Source organism: Ambystoma mexicanum, chromosome 2p (genome assembly GCF_040938575.1).
Source record: "Ambystoma mexicanum isolate Mex_15411 chromosome 2p, UKY_AmexF1_1, whole genome shotgun sequence".
Classification (NCBI taxonomy): Eukaryota; Metazoa; Chordata; class Amphibia; order Caudata; family Ambystomatidae; genus Ambystoma; species Ambystoma mexicanum.
In genome coordinates this window covers 782445382-782467038 of record NC_090923.1, presented here as the reverse complement: position 1 = coordinate 782467038, position 21657 = coordinate 782445382, and the positions used below count along the sequence as shown (strand labels likewise).

Genomic DNA, 21657 nt, shown 5'->3' with positions numbered 1-21657 from the left:
AGATCTTTAGTATTTCTTTTTTTCAGTGCAGTCAGCATCGATTCAGCATAATTTTGGACAAGGATTGGTCTGATGTTCTTAAGCCACTTTCTATACAATTTTTTAATTTTTTTTATTTTGGTCTTTTGGTCTATGAACGCAGATTCTTTTGCTGTTCTCAAAGATGTCCTTATTTGTTTTTTGGAAAGTGCAATTGTCTCAGAGTAGGCGTGGGTGTGGATTGGCTTGGTAGAGAGGCTCAGGACATTTTTCTGGAGATAAGGTGTTAAGAGCCATTCATAACCAATTTTTTTTCCTTCTCGCTTCTTTTGGAGAGTATAAATAAGTCTTCTAGTCCTGCCATTTTGGCTTCAGGTATGAGTAGTCGGTTGAGGCCAGTCTTATACTAATTTACTTAAATCCTATAAGAATGTGATGGCCCATAGGGATTCAGAATGTGTGCTTCAGTGCATTACCCAGAAGGATACCAGAGCTTTCTAGGCTTTAATAAAACCTCCGGGAAGTCCAGATTCCTTGCAGGTACAACCTAACTCTGAAGCGAGGTGGATGCAACATTTTATGCCTGTGTGTACTGGCCCACAGGATGGGGTTTCTTTAATCATATTGGCTGTGGCTTTGGGTGGAGGCCTTCAACTGAGTATTGAGGTGATCTTCACCAGTATACAAAAAGGCAAACCATAAAATGCTCCAGGCACAGACAGTCTTTCTAACACAGCCCTCACATCTAATCCATCTTTGTGGGCGAAAGTACTTTTGGGTTTATTTGATAATGTCATCTCATCATGTATAATATCTCCTTCTTGGTGAAGTTAATTGTACATTTTGGTCTATAAACGTGGCAATATATTGGAGTCCATTAATGATCGGGCAGTTTCTCTATTGGATTCCTCAAGTAAGATCTTTGCAAGCCTAATCCTAAAAGAACTTCGGGACTGGGCTTTTGATGCGAGCAGTTTGGCCTCTGTCAATCAGGGTTCAAGAAGGGAGTAGGGACCTCCCTGAACTGTCTTTAGCACAACTGTTGGCAGATCAAGTTAATTTAGAGAAAAGACTGATATTTGTGACTTTCCTAGTTATATTGCAAGCCTTCGATTGTGTAAAAAGAGCAAGGCTATGGCATACATTGCAGTTGCTGCGCTGTCTCCCTACATTGTTCCGTATTATAATAGCACTGCTCACTGAAACTAAGATTAAAGTTAGTTTATATCAGCGGGTGGGGCACTTAAACAAAATGGACCAGTACACACCGGGACTTTTGCCCAGGATGCACTCTTGCTCCATTTTGATTTAATATCTGCATAGGTGACATGGATAAAGCTTTACAGGACGTTTTGGTGAATCGCCCTAAACTAGAGGCCTGCGGGTACAGTATTTAGCATATGTAGACAACATTTATGTATGTGAACTTACACTCATTGGGTTGCAAAGATCATTGATCATTGACCATATTAAAAAATTACTTAATTGATCTGGATAAGGTGAATGTAGAAAAAAGGTGAATGTAGAAACAACTAAAATATTAATTATGAAACCAACAAGGTATTCTACAAAAAATACAATATGTAATTGGTTTACTAATGGTAACAAACTGGAGGTGGTGAAGTATTTTAAATATTTGGGTGTGACATTCTATACGAAGAGGGTGAATCAGTCTGTCTACAAATCTTATCGGGTGACTGCTACTGTCGCAGAGACTCAACTGCATTTACTTAACAGGAGATATGGTCATTTTTCACTCTCTCCTGTACTTCGATATTATCACTAGAAAGTATTCCCCAAAATTACCTGCGGAAACAATGGATTCCTCCTGTATTGGGCCAGGATCGAAGCGCTAATCTGGAGGAAAACCTTATCTCTCCCCCATGGTGTGCCAGTGGTGATAATTTGCCACAAACTTGTCCTAATATCGCTGCAGGCACACATTGGGCCTCCTTACGAGGTTGGAAGGCTACCTCCAAACTCGCACCCGGTAATTGCCCTTTCGCGGGTGCCGGGCCTGGTACATCCCCATTCCCATTTGAGCCCCCATAGGGATCAATGGGAATGGGGAGGCTGGTAGCACCGGTACCGTTAATAACGGTACCGGTGCTACCATCATGTTCTTCTCACAGGTGCCGGTACGGCCCCCGTGAGCAAAACTTGTAGTATGGAGGTACGGTAGCAACGGTGCCGGTAGCGATACCGGCACCATTGATGCCTTACCGCCATACTTGTAATGAGGCCCATTGACTAGAAACCTTTACATATTAATGGGAAAGTACTTTCTCCTCCGACTGATGGATTGTTTTTGAATTTGCAGAATGAACTGGCTCACAATTCTTGTAATGTGTTACGGATATGGGTAGCTAAGTGTGACTCAAAACTGTCTGCTAATGCAACCGAGGAGTTGAGGATTTTGCCAATGAAAGTAAAAAAGAAAATGGTGGAAGCCGGTTGGATTAGGAATAGGGATTCATTAAGGAAATATCACCGTTTTTACCATTTTAGGATGGAAATAAAATCTTTTAATACTGTCCCAATGTATTTGTTAAAAAACTCATTGCGTCTTTTTAGAAACAAAGTTTTAAGAATTGAACTTAATTTGTTATCTACTAGAGAAGTTGTAGGTGCAAAAAATAATATGCCATCTATTTATCGAGTATGTTTCACTAAGTGAAATACACATTAAACTGTTTGAAAAATGTATGTATTGTGAAGACATACGGTTTATGGCAGTATTTTGGTATTAGTATTTTGAATGCACAAGAAATCTCGCTGGCTGCTATAACATTTTTAAAATTGACCTTACATTGAATTTGTTATCTTGTATTTTTATGCTGACTGTGTTGAGTATGAAAAGTTTGTTTTAAACTGTTAAACACAATAAATAACATGAACAGAAATGAGTGATTTTCTCAGCAGCATGATGATGAATGTGCAACTCTTGACAATCTTGGAAGGCGACTGTCACACAAGCAAGCTAGGAGGTTTACAGCACTCATAGTACAACGTAAAGGGCCCCGCGAGGAGAGGAGAACTGACATCACATTTTAAGTTGCCACAATAAATCAGCAACTGACAATTAATAGTGAATGGAAATAATACTCTTGCTTTTTCAGATTATTTTACTCAGCGATGCGAAGATATGGAAAGCTCTCCATGACTTGCAATTGCCTTATCACATACAAAGGTGAAGGAGGCGTGGAGAGTGGCTTACTCAAATAATCTAGTGCATGGATAGTTTAATGGGGAGGGTAGATAGTTTAAAATACTTTGGGCTTTAACACAGGATTGGTGGTAATTGCAAAAATGAAATGTATTTTAAATACCCACTATTTTTAAAATATGCCCTATTTACAGGTTGGAATCGCATGGGATATTTACATTAAGGGATATATAGAACATATTGTATGGAATAAATACCAGACATTTACCCCATTAAGTATATTCAAACAATATACACAACAAAGGGAACCTGGTATTTACCCTGATCTCCTTGTTTCTACATATCATACTACAGAAATGCATCAGAGTCTATTCACATGGTTCCTAGTGATTCCATTGACAGCCAAACCATCGACAACCATACCATTGACAAAAAAAAGCATCGGAAAAAAAAACATTGAATGCATTTTCTGCCCCCCTTTTTTAACCTTAACACCCATTTTTACTAAACTTAACCCTTTACCATTTAAAAAATGCATTCAATGTTTTTTTCAATGCATTTTTTTCAATGGTATGGTATATCGATGCTTTGGATTCGATGGAATGACCGGATACCATTCACACATACATGTACTCTAATTTAGACCCCTAATACATTCCAATATTGACTGGAAAAATAGAAAATGTGGTCCTATTAAAGACCCCATATTAGAGTCCTTGGCCTCAGAAAGCTCAAGGTGTATGCATAGTGTTGCAATGCCTTCAAATCGATGGCCTAGCAAGCATCCTCTGGACTTTGCAACAAAGTAACATGAATTCTAATCCTGGCTTCCACACTTGCCTAAACACATTTGATCCTGCTCAATCACTTTATTTTAGAGAGTGCACTCAGTTCATTTCTTTTGTAAAAATTTATTTTGCAAACATGGTGATCCCTAATACTAAGCACCATATTAAATCAAAAAAAAAATTCACAAAGACAATTAAACTCCTAGTTACGAAACCACAATAAGTTTTAGCTGTGTTTTACTGGAATGTTTTACCCCCTATGGTTTTGATTGCATGCTGCACTTCAGTTAATTACTTACGTTATGTTCATCTGATTCAGATTAATTTCAATGGCTCTGTGTGTCATTCTAAGGCTGTTGTACAGAGGTGCAAAAATGTCTGCAGCTCTGAGAACAATGGGCTGTTTGTGGCATTCAGTGGTAGCTACTCACCTTTTAATGTCAGGAGTCTGAAATATTGTCCCTGAATCCTGTGAGGGAGCAAGCAAAGCATAGATCCATTAATCCAAAAAGAGGGTTTGGGGGTGTTTTCAACCATGATGTGTTTTAAAAACAAATTAATGAATAGGTCCATTTTATAGTTCATTTTCTTTGAGACGTTGAATAAAAAACATTAAGATTTGCAGTCAGATCTCAAGAAGGATACAATATGGCTTTCATGCCCCAGTAGCGGGTGGTAACGTGGCTGGGGTGTGAATGGCTTTCTTTTTTTTCCATTGGAGATTGGCTGTCGTAAGGAATGCCAATCTCTGAAGGAAAAAAAAATGAATCCAAGATGGCCGCCACCACAGGGAAAAAGGACTAAGACCCTTTTCTATTTGTATCGTGGCCAGGGCATAAACTACTGTAGGTAAGTGGGGAGTGAGCAAAAGGGTGGGGAATGGGTTGGGATTGTTTCGGAGTTGTGGGGAGGCAAAAGGGAGAGACTCCATGTTCCCTCCCAATATTACAAAAAGAAAAAAGATGGACCCACCCAGGGAAGCGCCTCAGGTGGCTGGAACAGCGGGCGAGGAATGTGTATTCTTGCCTGCTGTTCCAGCTACCTGATTGGCTGAGCCCCCTTCCCCGGGTGTGAATATGTAATCAAATACTTGAGATGATGGGTCACTCACATGTGGTACACATGTGGATGCAGCAAATTTTGTAACAATCTATCATACAATTGTGTGCATAAAAAAAACCGAAGATGCACAGTAGAGAAATATATACTTGTACTACATCACAGACACAGTGCCTGATACAGTTTTCCATTCCAGCACTTTAGATGTCCATCAATAACCATATGCAAATAGACATTACACCATTTTTAGTTAGGGCTATTAGGTGCTGCTTGCAACACCCATTAGCCCAAACTATTGCATTGGAGTACAGATAGGTAGAAATGGCATATGAGGAGGAATGCAAAGCTTGTAGCTATTTTTGGTTATGAACCCACCCATTGACTGCCTATGGCCCTGCTAATCCCTATGCCCAATCCCACCGAGTTCCTAACCCTGCATGCCCTACACATCTCTTCATGGAAACTGTTTGAGCTCGCTTTATTCAAGCCTTACCATCATACTCTCCACTCAAAGTAGCTGTCAGTGTTTGTACAAAGCACTTCTACGATAGTTAATGATTTAGTTGGAGCTGTAAATATGCTTCTTTTGTAATAATGTTTTACCAGGCCTGCCTGAAACCACTCGATTTATGAGCACTCTGCATGTCCTTCACCAAAGTCCTGTTAAAAACATGCATTGGCAAAGCCACTGAAGTCCTGTTTAAAACAAGCAATGTCAAAGCCAACATTTGTGGATTGTGCATACGTTTTAAGCTTTTACCAGGCAGATGCCAAGGTACTTGCACCATTTTGCGCTTGCTACCAACAAAGCCTTGTTAATAGCACTACGGCTGTGCCTGGCAAATACATTTTCACATGCCTACACAAAAGCCCAAACATTTGGCATTGCCAATGGTTGTTTGACTCGTGTATGGTGTCCATCACCCGTCAGACTGCTCCGTCCATCATCCTTGAATGTTTTTTTTTTTCCAGGGTGCCCATGTTGTGGCTGATGGCACGTGTGTTCCTTTCCCGGGACCCGCTCCGTCCAAGACAGTAAACGCACACAGATTTTAAATCGACATTTTCCTCGCACATTTTCCTCGCACTTAGGCAATGCAATATAAGTGAAATGAAAGGGAAGGCAGGTGTGTGGGCCCTCTTCGAAGGTGGAGGACAGATGCCCCCTCCCAGTATGGGGCCTTGGGCACGTGCCCCGTTTGCCCACCCCTGAAAATGTCTGTCATGGAAAACTAATGGAATGTCGCCATGATGTCACTTGGGCCTGTGCCAGACAGCAAGTTCTTCTCCTTCGGTGCTTTCACAAGTAAAAAATGCTGTATCCGATGACCATTTTTCAAGTCTTCAAATCTAGGAAGTGTTGTGTTCCAAACATGAGTGTTATCTTCAATGTCAGTTTCCGTCTTGCTGGATGTCTTGAATGGCCTTTTCATTTTCATTGGTCCATGGAGCTGTTTCCACTAACTCCTGTTACATTTCCCCATTTGCAATGCTGACAGCCTTTGTTACAGCTTCTTCTGTGATTCTGCTGACTTTATCATCCTGTAGCACTTTCATATAAGGCAGGAGATCTTGCTTTTCAAGGGTTGAGGCAAAACGTGATGTCCCATTCCACTAGCATCTCCATTCCACTCAGTCACTCTCTCTCTTTCTCCTTCTTCCTGTTCATATTTCGTTGTGTTTGTCTTAAGACTGCTCTGCCTGTAAAATGGTTTCTGCCCCATCATCGGAGACTTTGCACTGTACAATAACTGGTCGTTGTTCACAGGCTATTGCAGGATTTGGCTAGTGCACCCATTCGGCGCACTATGATCAATGCAAGCGTGGAATAGTCGTGGAGCATGCATTTTAAATGTTTTGCCAAACTAGCCAGCAAATTCTCCCTGTCTTCCTTAGAACCAATCCCAGGGTTTGTTGAGAGAAGAACATTAAGACAATAGAGGAGCTGTTTGTACAGCATACGAAGTACAGATGAAGGGGAGTACTCGGTGCCAACCGTTTTTTTAGTTTGCAGACGTGAGTTCTTCTCAGAATAGCCCTATTATATCCTATAGAAGCAGGATATTAGGTAAATGTAGATTTGTCGGGGACTAAGGACACAGATCTTTGTCCTGCTGGGTGTAGCATGCCACTTCAATGGCCCCCAACTTGCTATCCCCCATACAGTTGCACTGGGCAAAAGTTGCAGCCTGATAGTATTGCAGTTGTTGCCATCAAGCCCGTTAACTTATTTATCACTGTTGGCGGGAGCTCATACATGTGGACTTGTTCAAAGCACTCTGCTAAACGCTTTGATGTACCACCACGAACAGAGCATTGTAGGATCAATGTGAAGGGCTGAGTCAACATTTCCCCCCTTTGCAGCAGTTATCTGTTGTATTTCAAGTTTCTTGCTACTCTCTCTTTGCCCCAGGACTCTAAGAAGAGTAAGTGGCATTGTTACTTCCAGCTCACTGGATAACCTTTCTTCTCACAGCAAAGCAAACTCCCTTGATCTCCACCAACTATCCTCCACTCTTAGATCCTCTCTTCCTTGACCTCTCACTCTCTCTAACGACTGACATATCAACTTTGCCATCTCTGTTCCGACCACTCTCATCACTTCCTACCTCACCCATCGCTAAATAGAAATTCAAACTTGTCTCGATGCTACCCTTATTGAACCAAGTCAAGTTCTCCTTTTAAGCGGTCTCGTCACCATTTACCCAGTGTATCAAACTCACCTTTGATAAGAACAATAATGCACTTGATAACTCCTTCAATTGTCTCTATCCTGATCACCCTCTTTCCTACTGTCTACAAAGAGTTTTTCCATGCTGTCTCCACTGGTCTTGACTCAGCGAATTACTCTTAGTCCACTAACCGAAAATGTGTGTACTTCTCACGCTGTATCATCTAACCGCAAGCCTCCAGGCCAATGTCCCCACCCCAAATAAATCCAGAGCCTCCTACTTCTCAAACATCACTGAAATGTGTGACACACTGTACATACAATGTCTGCTCAGCCAAACCACCATCTACACACATTGATCCCTTTTGCAGCACATAGAGTAAAAGAACGTGCAGTGGGCACCTCCTTTTATCTACCCTACATTTTCAATCTCTCCCGCACCTCAGACATGTCCACTGCCAGCTCCATAACAATCCCCCTTTCTACCGGTATGTCTGTCCCTTGCTACACCACTCTAAAATAGTTGCATTTGACCATATTGTCAGCTACCTCATGTTTCACACACTATGTGATCCCTTCCAATAAGGTTCTCTAACTAATCACTGAACTGAAACTGTTAGAATAGCTTGATGTGGGTGTACTCGGTCTCACCGAGACTTGGTTCACAGCCAGCTCTGTCACAAGTTTCGACACTCTCCTTCCCAATGGCTACAAGATCCTCTCCGAACCCAGAACCAACTTTCCTGGTGGCGGTGTAGCCTTGATTTTCCCAGAGTGGATCCCTGCTTCTATCATTCCAATGCAGCATTACTCCTCCTTTGAATGCCTGGTCTGCAGGCTCTCCAACTCTCCTGGCCTCTCTCTCACTGTGGGCACTATCTACAGGCCGCCTGGCCAGGTCTTCCCTCTTCCTCTCTGAGTGGGCTGACCTCTCCTCCTCGCTCCTTGCCTCTACCTCCCAACTTCTCCTCCTCAGAGACTTGAACATCCACCTGGATGCTACCAGCCCTTCTTCAGGACTCTTTTGCAACCTCTGCGATTCTTGCTGCACTTAAATGCAAGAGTAGGGTGGTGGACAGGAAGAGAAGGGCATCGGGCACACCCTCAGACAAACTGGCCTACCGCCTGCTCCAAAGGGCAGTATAGACTCTTTGTCCTTTCTAAGAAGAGAGCCTACATCAAAGCCTGCATCTCTGTGGCATCTAACAACTCAGCCAAACTTTTCAAAATCTGCCAGGAGCTGACATATCCTCCTGCAGTGTCTACCTCTCCTGTTCCCTCCCAAGCTGTCTGCACAGCCCTGGCCTCTCATTTCACCACTAAAACCCAGGACATACTGTCTACCCTCTCTTCCTCTACCTCCTCTTCCTCATCCTCTACCACTCCTGGCCTGTCTGAGGCAGTCTCTCCTCTTCCTTTCTCCTCCTTTCCCCTGTTCACCCCTGACATTGTTTCTAAATAAGTCCGATCTATCAAAGTCTCATCAAAGCAGGTTCTCGCCTGCTCATCCAGAACAATCACGGACTACATCGACATCCTTGCGCTAGCCTTGGCCGATTTCTGCAAGCACTCCTTTGCCACTGGAATGTTCACCTCCCCCTTAAGCACTCTCTTTTGAACCACTTTTAAAGAAGCCCTTAGCTGATCCTTCCTCTCCGGCTAACTACGCCTGATCTCCATCACTCCTTTCCTGGACAAACTCTTGGAAAAGCTGGTCATCTCCCCCAGCTTAATCTACATACTGAATCTGTTGGTTTCCTCCATGACCACCAGTCTGGCTTCAAAGCTGCAAGAAGCACGGAAACTGCTCTCCTGAACACCCGTGAAGACTTGCTCTCCAATCTTGACTCTAATCTCCCATCTGTCCTCATTCTCCTCGATCTATCCTCTGCTTTTGACATGGTCAACTATGCCATCCTGCTCGATTGTCTCCGGAACAACCTTGGTATTACTGATAAGACCCTGGCCTGGTTGACTGCCTTTCTCACCAACCAACCCTCTTAGGTCCAACTGGGGTCTTTCTTCTCTTCTTTCTATCGCTCTACTTGTGGTGTTCCCAGGGGGTCAGCCCTCTCTCTCCCTGGCTCTTCAACCACTACCTGGCACCTCTTGCCCACTGCATCTCTACTTTCTGCTCCAATATTCAATGTTATGTGGATGACACTCAGCTCTCTTTCAGACTCCTCTTAGCCACCTCTGCTTCTTCTCTCATACCAGACTGCCTGCCTGCAATTCAGGAATGGTGTGCCGCCAATGATCTCTGCCTTAATTCCAGTAAGACTGAGATCCTCCTCATTGGGACACCCATTCCCTCCTTACCTCTCTCTCTCTGGCTGCCCAATCTGGGCCCTTTTCCTGCTCCTTCCTGTGAGGCTAAGAATCTTGGTGTCATCTTCGACTCCACCCTCTCCTGCTCTCCTCACATCTCTGACATCTCTAAGAAGTTAAACTATCAGCTACTCCTCCTCAGAGGTATTATTCCTTTTCTCACTTTCCCACAGAAGTTCACTGTCTCCAGAGCTCTGGTCCTCTCCTGCTGGACTATTGCAACAGCCTCTTTCTAAATCTTCCTGCCTCTACTCTTCGACCTTTGCAACTTATCCGGAACAGGATTGCAAGACTTGTCCTTGGCCTCAAGCCCAGGGATCGTATCTCTCCAGCTCTGAAATCTCTTCACTGGCTCCCCGTGGCTGCAAGGATCAACTTCAAGACCAAGACCCTCTGCATTGTCCACAAGGCTTTCTGGGGCCTGGGACCGCTCTACCTCCAACTTTCTCTTGCAAAACATCTACCTTCTCGAGCTCTCCACTCATCCACCTCCAACTGTCTGAGGGTCAGATGTTACTCCAAGCAAAGAGTTGGGGGCAGATCTATCTCCTCAGATGGGGCCTCCCTCTGGAACAGCCTCCCTGCCTCTCTCAAACTTGAGCAGAACCACTTCTGGTCAAGGACGTCATTTAGGGGTCACCAGAGGTCGACTGCAACCTCTGTGGTCTCCCTTGCAACCTTTTTATTGATTGCAAGCTCCTGGGCTGTGTCAGTACCATGTGGCTCTTTACTTCTGGAGTGGCTGGCTTTATTGTTTGGGCCACTTAAAAAGAAGAAGAAAAATAAGAGCAGGAGAGCCACAAGTCTAACACTTTCAGCACTGACCCTAAATAAGAAAGAATAGGAATACTAAATAATGTGTCTTTCTGGAATTCCATACAATAATTGCTAAACTCATTAAAGGTTTATTTCAGGCACACTTCAGGGGGTGAGTCACTGATTTAGTCTGTTCTTAAACGCCTCAACTCAGCTTTTCATCCTTCTGAGGTCGATAAATGAGTACCAACACAGGTTGGGTGATATTGGGTGTATATTTTTTCTATATAAAGCACTTAAGCGTAAGTGCTATGTAATAACACATCATTATCATTTGGTCATGGACGTCTGCTTGCTTCACAGTAATTTGGTAATATGGGCCTATACACACTGATCTTAATGATACATATGGCGATCCATTCTTGTATGAAATGTACATCACATTATAGTGATATCATAACCATATTTCTCGTAGTGTGCAATGCTATGCTATGCTATGGCTAGGTCGTGTTCCATCGCTTTCTGCGATATCACTTCGGGGTGGGGTCAAATGACATCCCTTCCTGTGATGACATCAGGAGGTCAAGGGTCGTGTGATGTCACTTCCGCTACTCCTGGCATTTTGGCGAAATGATATCTCAAGATCTTACTTTTTGCTTCTGCTTTCTCTCTTCCTCTTCCCTGCTGATGCACCTGACTGCTCTACATACTGGTCACCTGGTTATTCTCTCAGCTTGCGCCCAGGCTCTTGCATGTCCAGTTGCCCTTGCACTGCCTCCGGGCTCACCAAGGGTCTGTATCTGAAACCCTGCAGTCCCTTCTCTTTGCACTTATGAGCCACCCACTGGCTGCACTTGTGAGTTAACTGCACTTTCCACTTCCCGTCCCCCCTGGCACTTCTCCCCTTTCCTCTTCCCTGCACTTGTGCGATCTTAATGACGCAAGGTCTAGTAAAATCATTATTCTGTCCTCCCGTGTTTCCCCCTCCTTATCTTGTCACGCCTAGGAACCCTTGTGTACAGGCGCATTATAAATGCTACATCATATCATATATGAACCATGTTTCCAGTTTGATAGCCACTACTCACTGCTCTCACCTCCATCATCTTCCTAATTGATCTCACTGCAGCCATTACTTCTATAAACCCAGTTCTCCATTGGCTTTAAGGAGACTAATCTACTGGGTGAACCCTTATTTCTCTGATCACTCCTTCATCTCATGGAAATCTAACACGTTAGCTTCCACACTCCTTCTAGTCAGCGTCCACCAAAAATCAGCTTTCGTCCCACTCATCTTCACCCACTACACCACCTTGTGGGCAAACCTATCACATGCTTTGGCTTGTCCTACCACCTATTTATGATGAGAACCAGATATGTTTCGCATCTCAGTCTGTCTCTCTTTGTATCGCTTAACATATAACTAGCTGTGTCAATGCTATCCATTACTGGATGGCTCACTGCTTCCTGTTTTGTAACTTATCAAAGACAAAAGTCATCCTTCCCCCTGCATACAAAGATTACACCCCTCACCCATCCCAATCTTCTACCTCCCAGACCATTTAACCTCCTCACTTCTTCATCCAAGGCCCGTAACCTTGGGGCTCACAGTAAGAGCGACCTAGACTCCAAATGTTCAGTACTTCCACTGCTTCCAGTCTCAGTCTTCTCAGCATAAGGAACATTGACCGACAGTTCACCCCCCATTTTGCTTTAACTGTAATATTCTGCTCTTAGGACTACTACTTCAGCCTACCCCTTGGTCTTCCCCTGCACTCCCCAAAATAAAGTTTTCAACTTTGATACATTCACCATCTTCAACCAGATCATCCCCCACGTCAAGCTATCTTCCCTAGGGTGGATGTCCCTTCACTTAAAGCTCCTCTTTAAGTCTATTCATGGTCTTGCCACCAATATCTTGCTGACTGCATCTATTCATGTTCTCACTCTTGGTCAACTAGATCCTTCAACATCAAAAAACTACCTTTGCATATTTCCCTAATGCTTTCTGCCACTCTGTATCATTATTTATACTATTCCACTGGAATGTTTTCTTACGCCCATCAAAGTTATAGCATCAGTTCAATTGCTCAAGGCCAGACTCAACATTAGTTGATTCCTCAACCACTCTGCTGCCTTCGACACCATCAACCATACCATTGTAGTTTACATCCTGTGCCACAGGATAAAATTCTCAGGCACCATCCTTGACTGGTTCACCTTATTCCTTACTGAGAGGACCCACTTTGTCTTCATTCCCCCTTTTCGATCTGACACCATCCCAGTCCTGTACGGCATCCTGCAAGGCTCCTCCCTGGCACCACTCCCCTTCAGCCTATATGTTGAATCCCTTGGACAAACCAATAGCGAACACAATAACCTTTTGCACCAATCCACAGATGACACACAAATATACTTCAAAATGTCATCATACTCACAACTCCACACCCTCAAAAGCTTTCTCTCCACCATCAGCAACTGAATGGCCACCCACTTCCTCAAGCTCAACCCTTCAAAAACAGAAAACCTCCTCATCTGCCCCCAGGGACAAAGCTGAACTCATCCCTTGGATAAGAAAACTTGCAATGGACATCCGACAGTTATCCTTCTCTGCACTTGTTAAATCCTTTGGCTTCAACATCGACCCACACCTTTCCTTCATCCACCACATGGCTACTCTCACCAAAACATGCAAATTACAACTGCACCTGCTATGAAAGATCAGACACATCCTTCCTCCTGATCACTTCTGCACTGCAGTGCATGCACTGGTTCTCTCCAAGCTGGACTATGGCAATGCTCTCCTCACTGGTCTCCCCAGAAGCACCCTTGCCCCCCTAAAAGCCACATAAAGTGCAGCAGCCAGACTCTTCCAACTACCAAAATATTCAGACATCACCCAAGATCTTGTTCAGCTCCACTCTTCCTGTACCAAAAAGAACTTTCTTCAAAGGACACTGCATTGTTTTCAAAGCCATCGACAACAAAACTCTGTCTTACCTTCATGACAAACTCAAACCTATCACCTACACAAACACCAGACAAGCAAGTCAGCATCTCCTACACATTCCACTCTGCAAACTAAAATGTACACAAAAGCAAGAATGTACCCACTTGGCACCCAGGGCATGTCATACGCTACTTCTTCACATGAGCACTGCCCCCTCCATCAACATTTTCATAAAGAGCCTCAAAACATACCTGTTTCATCGCACATAACCTCACCCCTCCATCTCACCTGCTACCACTTATCTATCCTAATCGTTCCATCCTATCATGAAAGCATGTCATAACGTCTGTTTCACCTTCCATTTTTTTAACCTTTGAACCTTGTAAGGCATTTTGAAATCCTCTGGGTAGGGCCAGCATTAAACAACAATTCTATTATAATAAAATAATACATAATGGTGAGTAAATGCTTGTCAGCAACTCCCATCTCTCCCTTCTCAACTGTGTGTCCAAATTGCCTCACTTGGTAACACTTCACAGGAATGCACAAATAATTATTGTAAATAGGTCAAATTGGCCTCATGACCTAAATGTTGATATTGTACATGCTTGTGTCTGCTAGCCATTTTCCCTGGACAATGATCTTTCTTACTGCCCCATCACAACCTTGCCTGCTTCATTCATACAACCAATGCATCTTGTAAAGAGTGCTATATCATGGGACTGCCTTCACCTTCTGTACATGTGCCCTCTTTACATATTATCTGTTTGGAATTGCATGCTTGTCTGGATAAAATACAAACAACAACAACATAAGCTGTCAGTTTGAGCATTGAATGGCCTGCTCTTCTCCCCTGGCTCCTCGATAATGTGTGTTGGATCCCATTATGGACAAAGCCCCAGAGTCCAACTCACTTTGAATTATATTGTTTTACTTCATGTCTTCTTTGAACCCCACTGTGTAAACAAACAGAAGTGAAATATATCCATGCAATGCAAGTGCAACAGACCCATCAATCTATCAATGACCTGAGGATGTTTATTGCTCTCTTTTCAGCTATATCATGTATTCCCTGGTATCATGGATCATCTACCTGGACGCCACCAACAGATGTTCAAAAGCTTTCAGGCATTGGAGAGGTTCATTTTGAAGAGGGCAAAGATGAACCAAAAGACGCTGGATCCAGCCAATCCCAGAGACTTACTGGACATCTTCCTCATCAAGATCGAGCAGGTGCTGGAATAGGGCGGGGGAGCAGGTGCAGGAGGTGGGATAGAGGAAGCAATTCAACAGCTGACTTGCAGTTTGAAAATGTTGAGGGTAGTCGTTTATTATTTTAATATTTATTTGACACTATATCTTAATGATTTTTTAAATACCTTGAGTGCCCATTAAGCATGCCCACATCCAAGCTAGCATCTCTGGAGCCACTATCAAAACGTCCAAACTTTTCAAAATCTTCAAGGAACTCAGCAATGCAGCTGCAGTCTTCACCTCTCTCCTCCCTTCCCAGGTGCTCTACACCTCTTTGGCCGTCTATTTCACATAAAAACAAAGGACATCCAGTCCTCACTCTCATCCATTTCCATCTTCACTCCTGCACCCGCCATCCTTCCTGCTCGGCTCCTCTCCTTCCACCCTCTCACTCTTCTCCCCCCTGCCCATAGCACCGGATGAGGTTTCTAAAGTGGTCTGCCTTATGAAGGCCTCCTCTGTACAGGTGCTCCCCTGCCCTCCAGAACCATTAAGGACAACATCTCCTCTCTCACCCTAGCTCTTGCTGACTTCTGTAACCACTCCTTCGTACTGGCTCTTTTCTCTATTCCTCAACTACTCCCTTGTCCGCCCTGTCTTAAAAAAGCCATCTGCTGAACCCTCCAGCCCGGCTAACTATCACTTTATTTTCAATACCCCCTTCCTGGGTAAACCTTTAGAGAAACTGGTCCTCCCCCAAATGACCCTCCACACTAACCTTGTTGGTTACCTTCATGACCCTCAAACGGGATTCCGGGAATCCAGAAACATGGAAACTGATCTCCTCAACACCCGTCAATCCATGCATGCACATGTTGACTCCAACTCTCCCACTGTTCTCATTCTCCTTGATCTCTTCTCTGCCTTTGACACGGGCAACCATTCCATCCTGATAAAATGACTCTGTGACATGCTTGGCATCATGGACCGGGTACTGGATTGGCTGACCCTGTTTCTCACTAACCGCCATTCCCAGTTGCAATTGGGCCCTTTCTCCTCCACCACCTCACACTCTACCTGTGGGGTCCCCCAGGGCTCTATACTATCGCCATGGCTCTTCCATATCTATCTTGCCCCGTTTGCTCTCCTGATTTCCACCTTCTCCCCTCATTTCCAGTGTTATTCCGATGACACACACCTTTCTTTCAAACTCCCCTCTACTACCTCCTCTCCCTCCTCTCTAATCCCTGAATCTCTGTCCGCAATTCAGGCATGGTGTGTAGCTAGTGATCTCTGCATTAATGCCAGACAGAGATCCTTCTGATAGGGACACCTGTGCCCTCTGTTCCTCCTACCCTCTGCTCTGGCCACCCTCTTTGGGCCCTCTGCCCCGCCATCCTGTGATGCCCAAAACCTCTGGTTCATCTTCGACTCTGCTATCTCCCTCATCCCTCACATCATGGATCTTACTAAGAAGTCCCACTTCCAGCTCCACCTCCTCAGAGGCATTCCTCCTTTCCACACCTTCCCCCAGAAGCTCAATGTCTCCAGAGCTCTGGCCCTCTCCTGGCTGGACTTCTGCAACAGCCTCTTTCTCAATCTCGTTCTTTCCTCCCTACACCCCCTCCAGCTAATCCTTAATAGGGCTGCAAGAATTATCCTTGGCCCCAAACCCAGGGACTATATATCTCCAGTCCTAAAATCTCTCCACTGGCTCCCTATGTCTGCAAGGATCAAATTTAATACCTTCTGCGTCATCCACAAAGCCTTCTGGCGCCTGGGACTACACTATATCCAAATTTCCCTCCCTAAATACTCCCGTGCTAGAGCCCTATGCTCCTCTAACCCCACCTCTTTGACTGTGAAATGCTTCTCCAAGCAGAGAGTGGAGTGCAGGTCACTCTCCTCAGCTGATGCCTCCCTTTGTAACAGCCTTGCTGCCCCTCTCAGACTTCCGCCGAACCGCCTCTAGTTCCGGAAATTGCTCAAAACTCTACTGTTGTCTAACTCTTTCCCTCTTCCCCTTACCTGTTAATCACCCCACTGCTGCTGTAACTGGTGGCCTGATCCTGATGAATTGCACAGGATTCCAGGCCTTCTTCCTAGTTCATACAAGCATCACCCCACCCCCAGTGCACTGCCCTTGCGGGCCCCTGCTTGGTGACTCTGCATCCCACCCTTGGGAGTCGCCTGCACTAGCACTTAGCCTGAGGTTCTCTCCATTGGCTCCCTTTAGAACTTCCTTCCCGGGCCCTTTTCCAGCACTTGCCCATCCCTCTGCCCACCCCTTATCTCCTGCACTTCTCCTCACTGCACTTGCATGGCCAAATGCCACAAGGCCTAGTAGGACCATGACTGTATTTTACTGTTTTTGCTATTGTTATTTTTCCACTGTTCCCTTTCCATTTAGCCTTGTGGTGCTTTGAAACACTATTCAGTTGTAAAAGCGCCTAAGAAATGCTCAATAAAATAAATAAAACAATAGAGACTTTTACCCTATTGTCATTAAGTACTGTAACAGTGAACTCTTGCAAAACTAAACTAGATGGCCAAATCTGTCCAAAGTGCCATGGTGCTGTAGAGAGAGAGGTGCATTTTCTAATGTCCTATCTACTCTCTGGTGCTATTATATCCTGCACATTAAAACGAATCTTAAAGACCTATTTATCCACCAGTACAAGTCAGCCCTTATGTACCTTTTATCGATGCCTGAATCCCACGTTGCCATGGCTCTTTGCATCTATATTAAGTAGGCACTTGCTTGCCATTTAACATTTATAAACGATGCCATTGCTATGGAAATATGGGATTGGATCCTTGAAGTGTATGTTTTACTTTTTCCACTGCTCTGTTGCAATGCTGTCCAACCTGAGTGAGATAATTTAACTTTGATTTCTATAGTGCACTTTATTACTGCACTTAGGGCTGCATTACAAGTTCGGCAGTATGGAAAGAAAGCGATAGTAATTCTGTTCCTGACCCTTTTATGGTGGTAACAGAATTACCACCATTTTTCCCAACCACTGAATTATACATTTGGAGGTAAAGTGGAGGAATTACCTCTAGCAACCAGGTAGAGGTAAATCTGCCACATTATCTCCAAAAATTGGCAGATTTACTGTGCAGTAAATCGACCAGCGGTAAACCCACCAAAAATCCCCATGGAGTCGTATGGACTCCAAAAATGTGGAATTGGCACCACTTTAATTTCTGTGGTAAACCCACAGGACCTTGTTGTGTTAGTATTAGTCGCGTTTGGCGGTAATTCAGCAGATTTAGTGCCAAACTAAATGATTGGTGATTTACACAACCTTAGCACCACTCATAATCCATGGTAATTTCAAGGGACCAAGTCGCGGTAATAGTAACCGAGTTTGGTAGTAATTCCATGGATTTACCTCCAAATTACAGTAAAACTCCTTATGAGGTCCTTGCTTTTTAGACCAATATTTCATTTACATGAATGATAATTTATTTCAGGCAAGCCGAATGAATGCAAGCTGAGAACTCTGTTGGTTACTTTAACAATGCCATTATTTTGACCATAAACTAGGTTGACTATTGTGTGATTAAGTAAGACGCATAACATTTTTCCATATTTGCTGTGGATTTCAAATGTTACTTTTTGTCTTTTTACTGAACTTGTATTTGGTTTTTTGGAGCTATTGTTTTGAATTTCTGAATAACGATGAGTAATGAATGAATATGTGAGGGGCTGCCTGCTGGGACTCACAATCTCAAACCTCAGAAAAGGATGGCTTGTGTGTCAACCTATATTACAAATGTTATTGACAAGTATTGTATGGTTTCTAAAACAATCAAACATTGTCTAGAAACTTGCAAAACTCCCTTAGGCAACTTTTCCTATCATAGTAAAAACTGCTCAAATGCACTCCTTATCAATCTTCATTTGATCTGGAGAAAATCCACCTAGAATTTATTTTAAAATTGTTTTTAAATTCCTCCGAAAATGTAAAAAAAAACTCCTTTGTGTATTTCATGCTTGCTGACATATTCTGGACCCAGGAGGCATTCGGCCGGACCCACAAATTTAATTAAGGGGGAACCAGATTGGGCTCGGGTAGGGACACCTTTATTGTTAAACACAGCAGGCTAGGTTGAATGAACTCCAATAAGGCTGAGAGGTTTCACCTACAACAAAGAAGGGATATGATAAATGGGGAAGTTCTCTCATGAAATTAATTGGCCCATTCGATCAGGCATGTATTTTTGAGCATACATCGATAGATCCTAAAGAAAAATCCATAGCATCCTAACTTTGTTTTTCTGACATTTACACATGCAAAACTCACAGGACAGGAACCGTCATCTTGTGCTAATCTGATCGGCTGATTGATCACCCAGGTGCAGTAATTCAGATCAGCCACTCCTCAAGCTGACATCATTAGACGATTACGCCCCTTTTCACAGCGTCAATGCACGTCTTATGTCAATGTCCTCTGTGCACAATCTATTGATGTGTCTCCATGGACATTTCAAGATGCCTCTTATCTCGATAACTATCAACAAACCCTTCCTGATCAGACAACATTGGAGTTTCTTGTTGCTTAGTGTCAGAGTATTTCATTCTGAGCCAACAAAAAATAGGCGGTGAACCCTGTTTTTTGGTTACGGGGGGCCTGGATCATGAGGGTATAACAGAGATATAGGAAAAAGTATGAGTCCAAGCTACCTCACCCTTAAAGCGCTATGGTAAGTGTTGACACACAACAAAGAAAAACTAATGTAGCATGATTAGACTACACTAGTGTAAGTACACATGTAATTAAAACAAAGTTTATTCAAAAACAGAAAGTAAAAAATTGTGACAGCAAGCAAAATACCAACATAGTAATGTATGCACAAGCATTACAATTCATATTTTTGTCACAGTATTTAATATACAACATAGTTTATGAGCCATGCATTAGTAACATAGCCCATCTCAAAAGAGGACTGTCGACACTATGTTTTGTGTTTCTAGTTCAGAAGAGAGTGTCTAGTCTGGGATGCAATCATCTAATGCCATGAGTCACCCAAGAGTTCCGAACTGTCTTCAGGTTTTGCGAAAGCTGATTGATATCAGGGTATAAGAACAGGAGGCGAGTGCTTCACCAGTCGACCATTAGTCAGTGGGTAATGAATGGAGAGCGCCTTTGGGCTGAACACGATATGATGGTGCCAAATAGGTCACGTCGTGGAAAGGTTCAACGGAATGTTCTAATTTCAGTCCTGTAGTCACGCATCCAAAAAAGTAATGGATCCACGGAGGCTTCTGCAAAAGGTGCAGTGTTGTTCAGGAGGAGCCTCCTAGGTGGAATATCTAGTGCATAGAAAAGCAGGCGTCTCTTTCAGCAGTTGTGCAAGCAGAAACGTTCTGATCTTGTCATTGAGGAAGTCCCTGGAGTTGTGGATCTCATGCGTGAGCAGTGTGTGCTTCAGAATACTTCAGAGTTCATCTGGGATATTCGTCTGAGAGGGTTGTGTCGCCGTTGGGAAAGGAGGAGAAGTGTCAGTCCCATGCGCATTGTCTACGGTATCCACCACGCATGCGCATGGGATTGACACTTCTCCTCCTTTCCCAGCGGCAACACAACCCTTGCAGAGACGAATATTCCAGATGAACTCTGAAGTATTCTTAAGCACACGCTGCTCAGGCACGAGATCCACCACTCGTACTTCTACAATACTCAGGAATTATGGCAACACTTCAGCCCTACCTCTACGAGCTCAAGTATACAGAAGAGGAAATGGTTGAGAGAGAAAGAAGCCAACATAATGGGGAAATTGATGAAAGTTGTGACAATCAATCACTGCAGCCCAATCCCAGTTGCATGGAAGACGTCTCCACATGGTGTACCTGCCATCGATCTGAGGTAATGCCAACTTTGGTGGAGAACTGCTGTTGCTGAGTAATCTCTGGCTGCTTGGCTTACATAGCCAAAGAAGGCACATCACCACTATGCGATACCCAGCTGCATGAATTGAGGGCAGCCAGCTTTACAAAATCTGTGGTGCCAATGATGATGGTTCTCAAGCACAAATTGAGTAATGAGTATGTTTCCTCTTTATAAGTTATACTTTCCACAACCTAGAACATTAACATGTTATACTATATAAAATGTTATACCTTACATGGATAACTGACGATTTAATTTGTCTTATATTTGAGAAATGATCTTGTTCTAAGCTCAAGCTAAAGTAGTCAACATTATATTTAATGATGTAACAATTACATTTCTTTTTCTTTAAGGTTAAAAAGAATGTGTCCCTATATTCCAAACTTTGTATGCTGGAATGGGCATTCACATTTCTAATTCATCCATACTTGAAAAAAAATCCTACTGTAGGTACTTTTTCAAAGCATACCAATGCCTCACATTTTAGAAGGTAGTCCAAACAAGATACATGCAATTATCGGATTCATTCAAGTAAAGTATTTCTGTATCTCTTACACAGATAGTACAGGTTTGTGGCATAGCAAGCGTTTACATGGTAGATTCATGGAAGACTGGGATTCCGCCTTTGACAAGTAATAACTGCTTGTGTGGTTTAAGCCATTCATGAGAAATTCTCCAGTGACTCCAGACAATACAAGGGATTTTTACAGACAGTGCCCCAACCACAGCAGTACAATTTGTACTTTGTCAATGTCATCAACCTTACATTAAAAATGTGTCTGTTTACAAAACAAAAACAAATTCTATTAAAAATGTATCGATACAATATTTTAACATAGCCTTTTTTGAAATATTTACATTGAGTA

General features: G+C 43.4%; 1 protein-coding gene across 1 annotated transcript in view; it reads left to right on the top strand.

The window, feature by feature from the left end:
* LOC138566788 (cytochrome P450 2F2-like) overlaps positions 1–21657 on the top strand; it is an 807149-nt gene that overhangs the window by 580364 nt on the left and 205128 nt on the right. The window contains exon 6 of the mRNA XM_069644442.1: positions 14754–14930. Coding sequence (XP_069500543.1) covers positions 14754–14930 — 177 coding nt within the window. The remainder of the gene's footprint in view (positions 1–14753; positions 14931–21657) is intronic.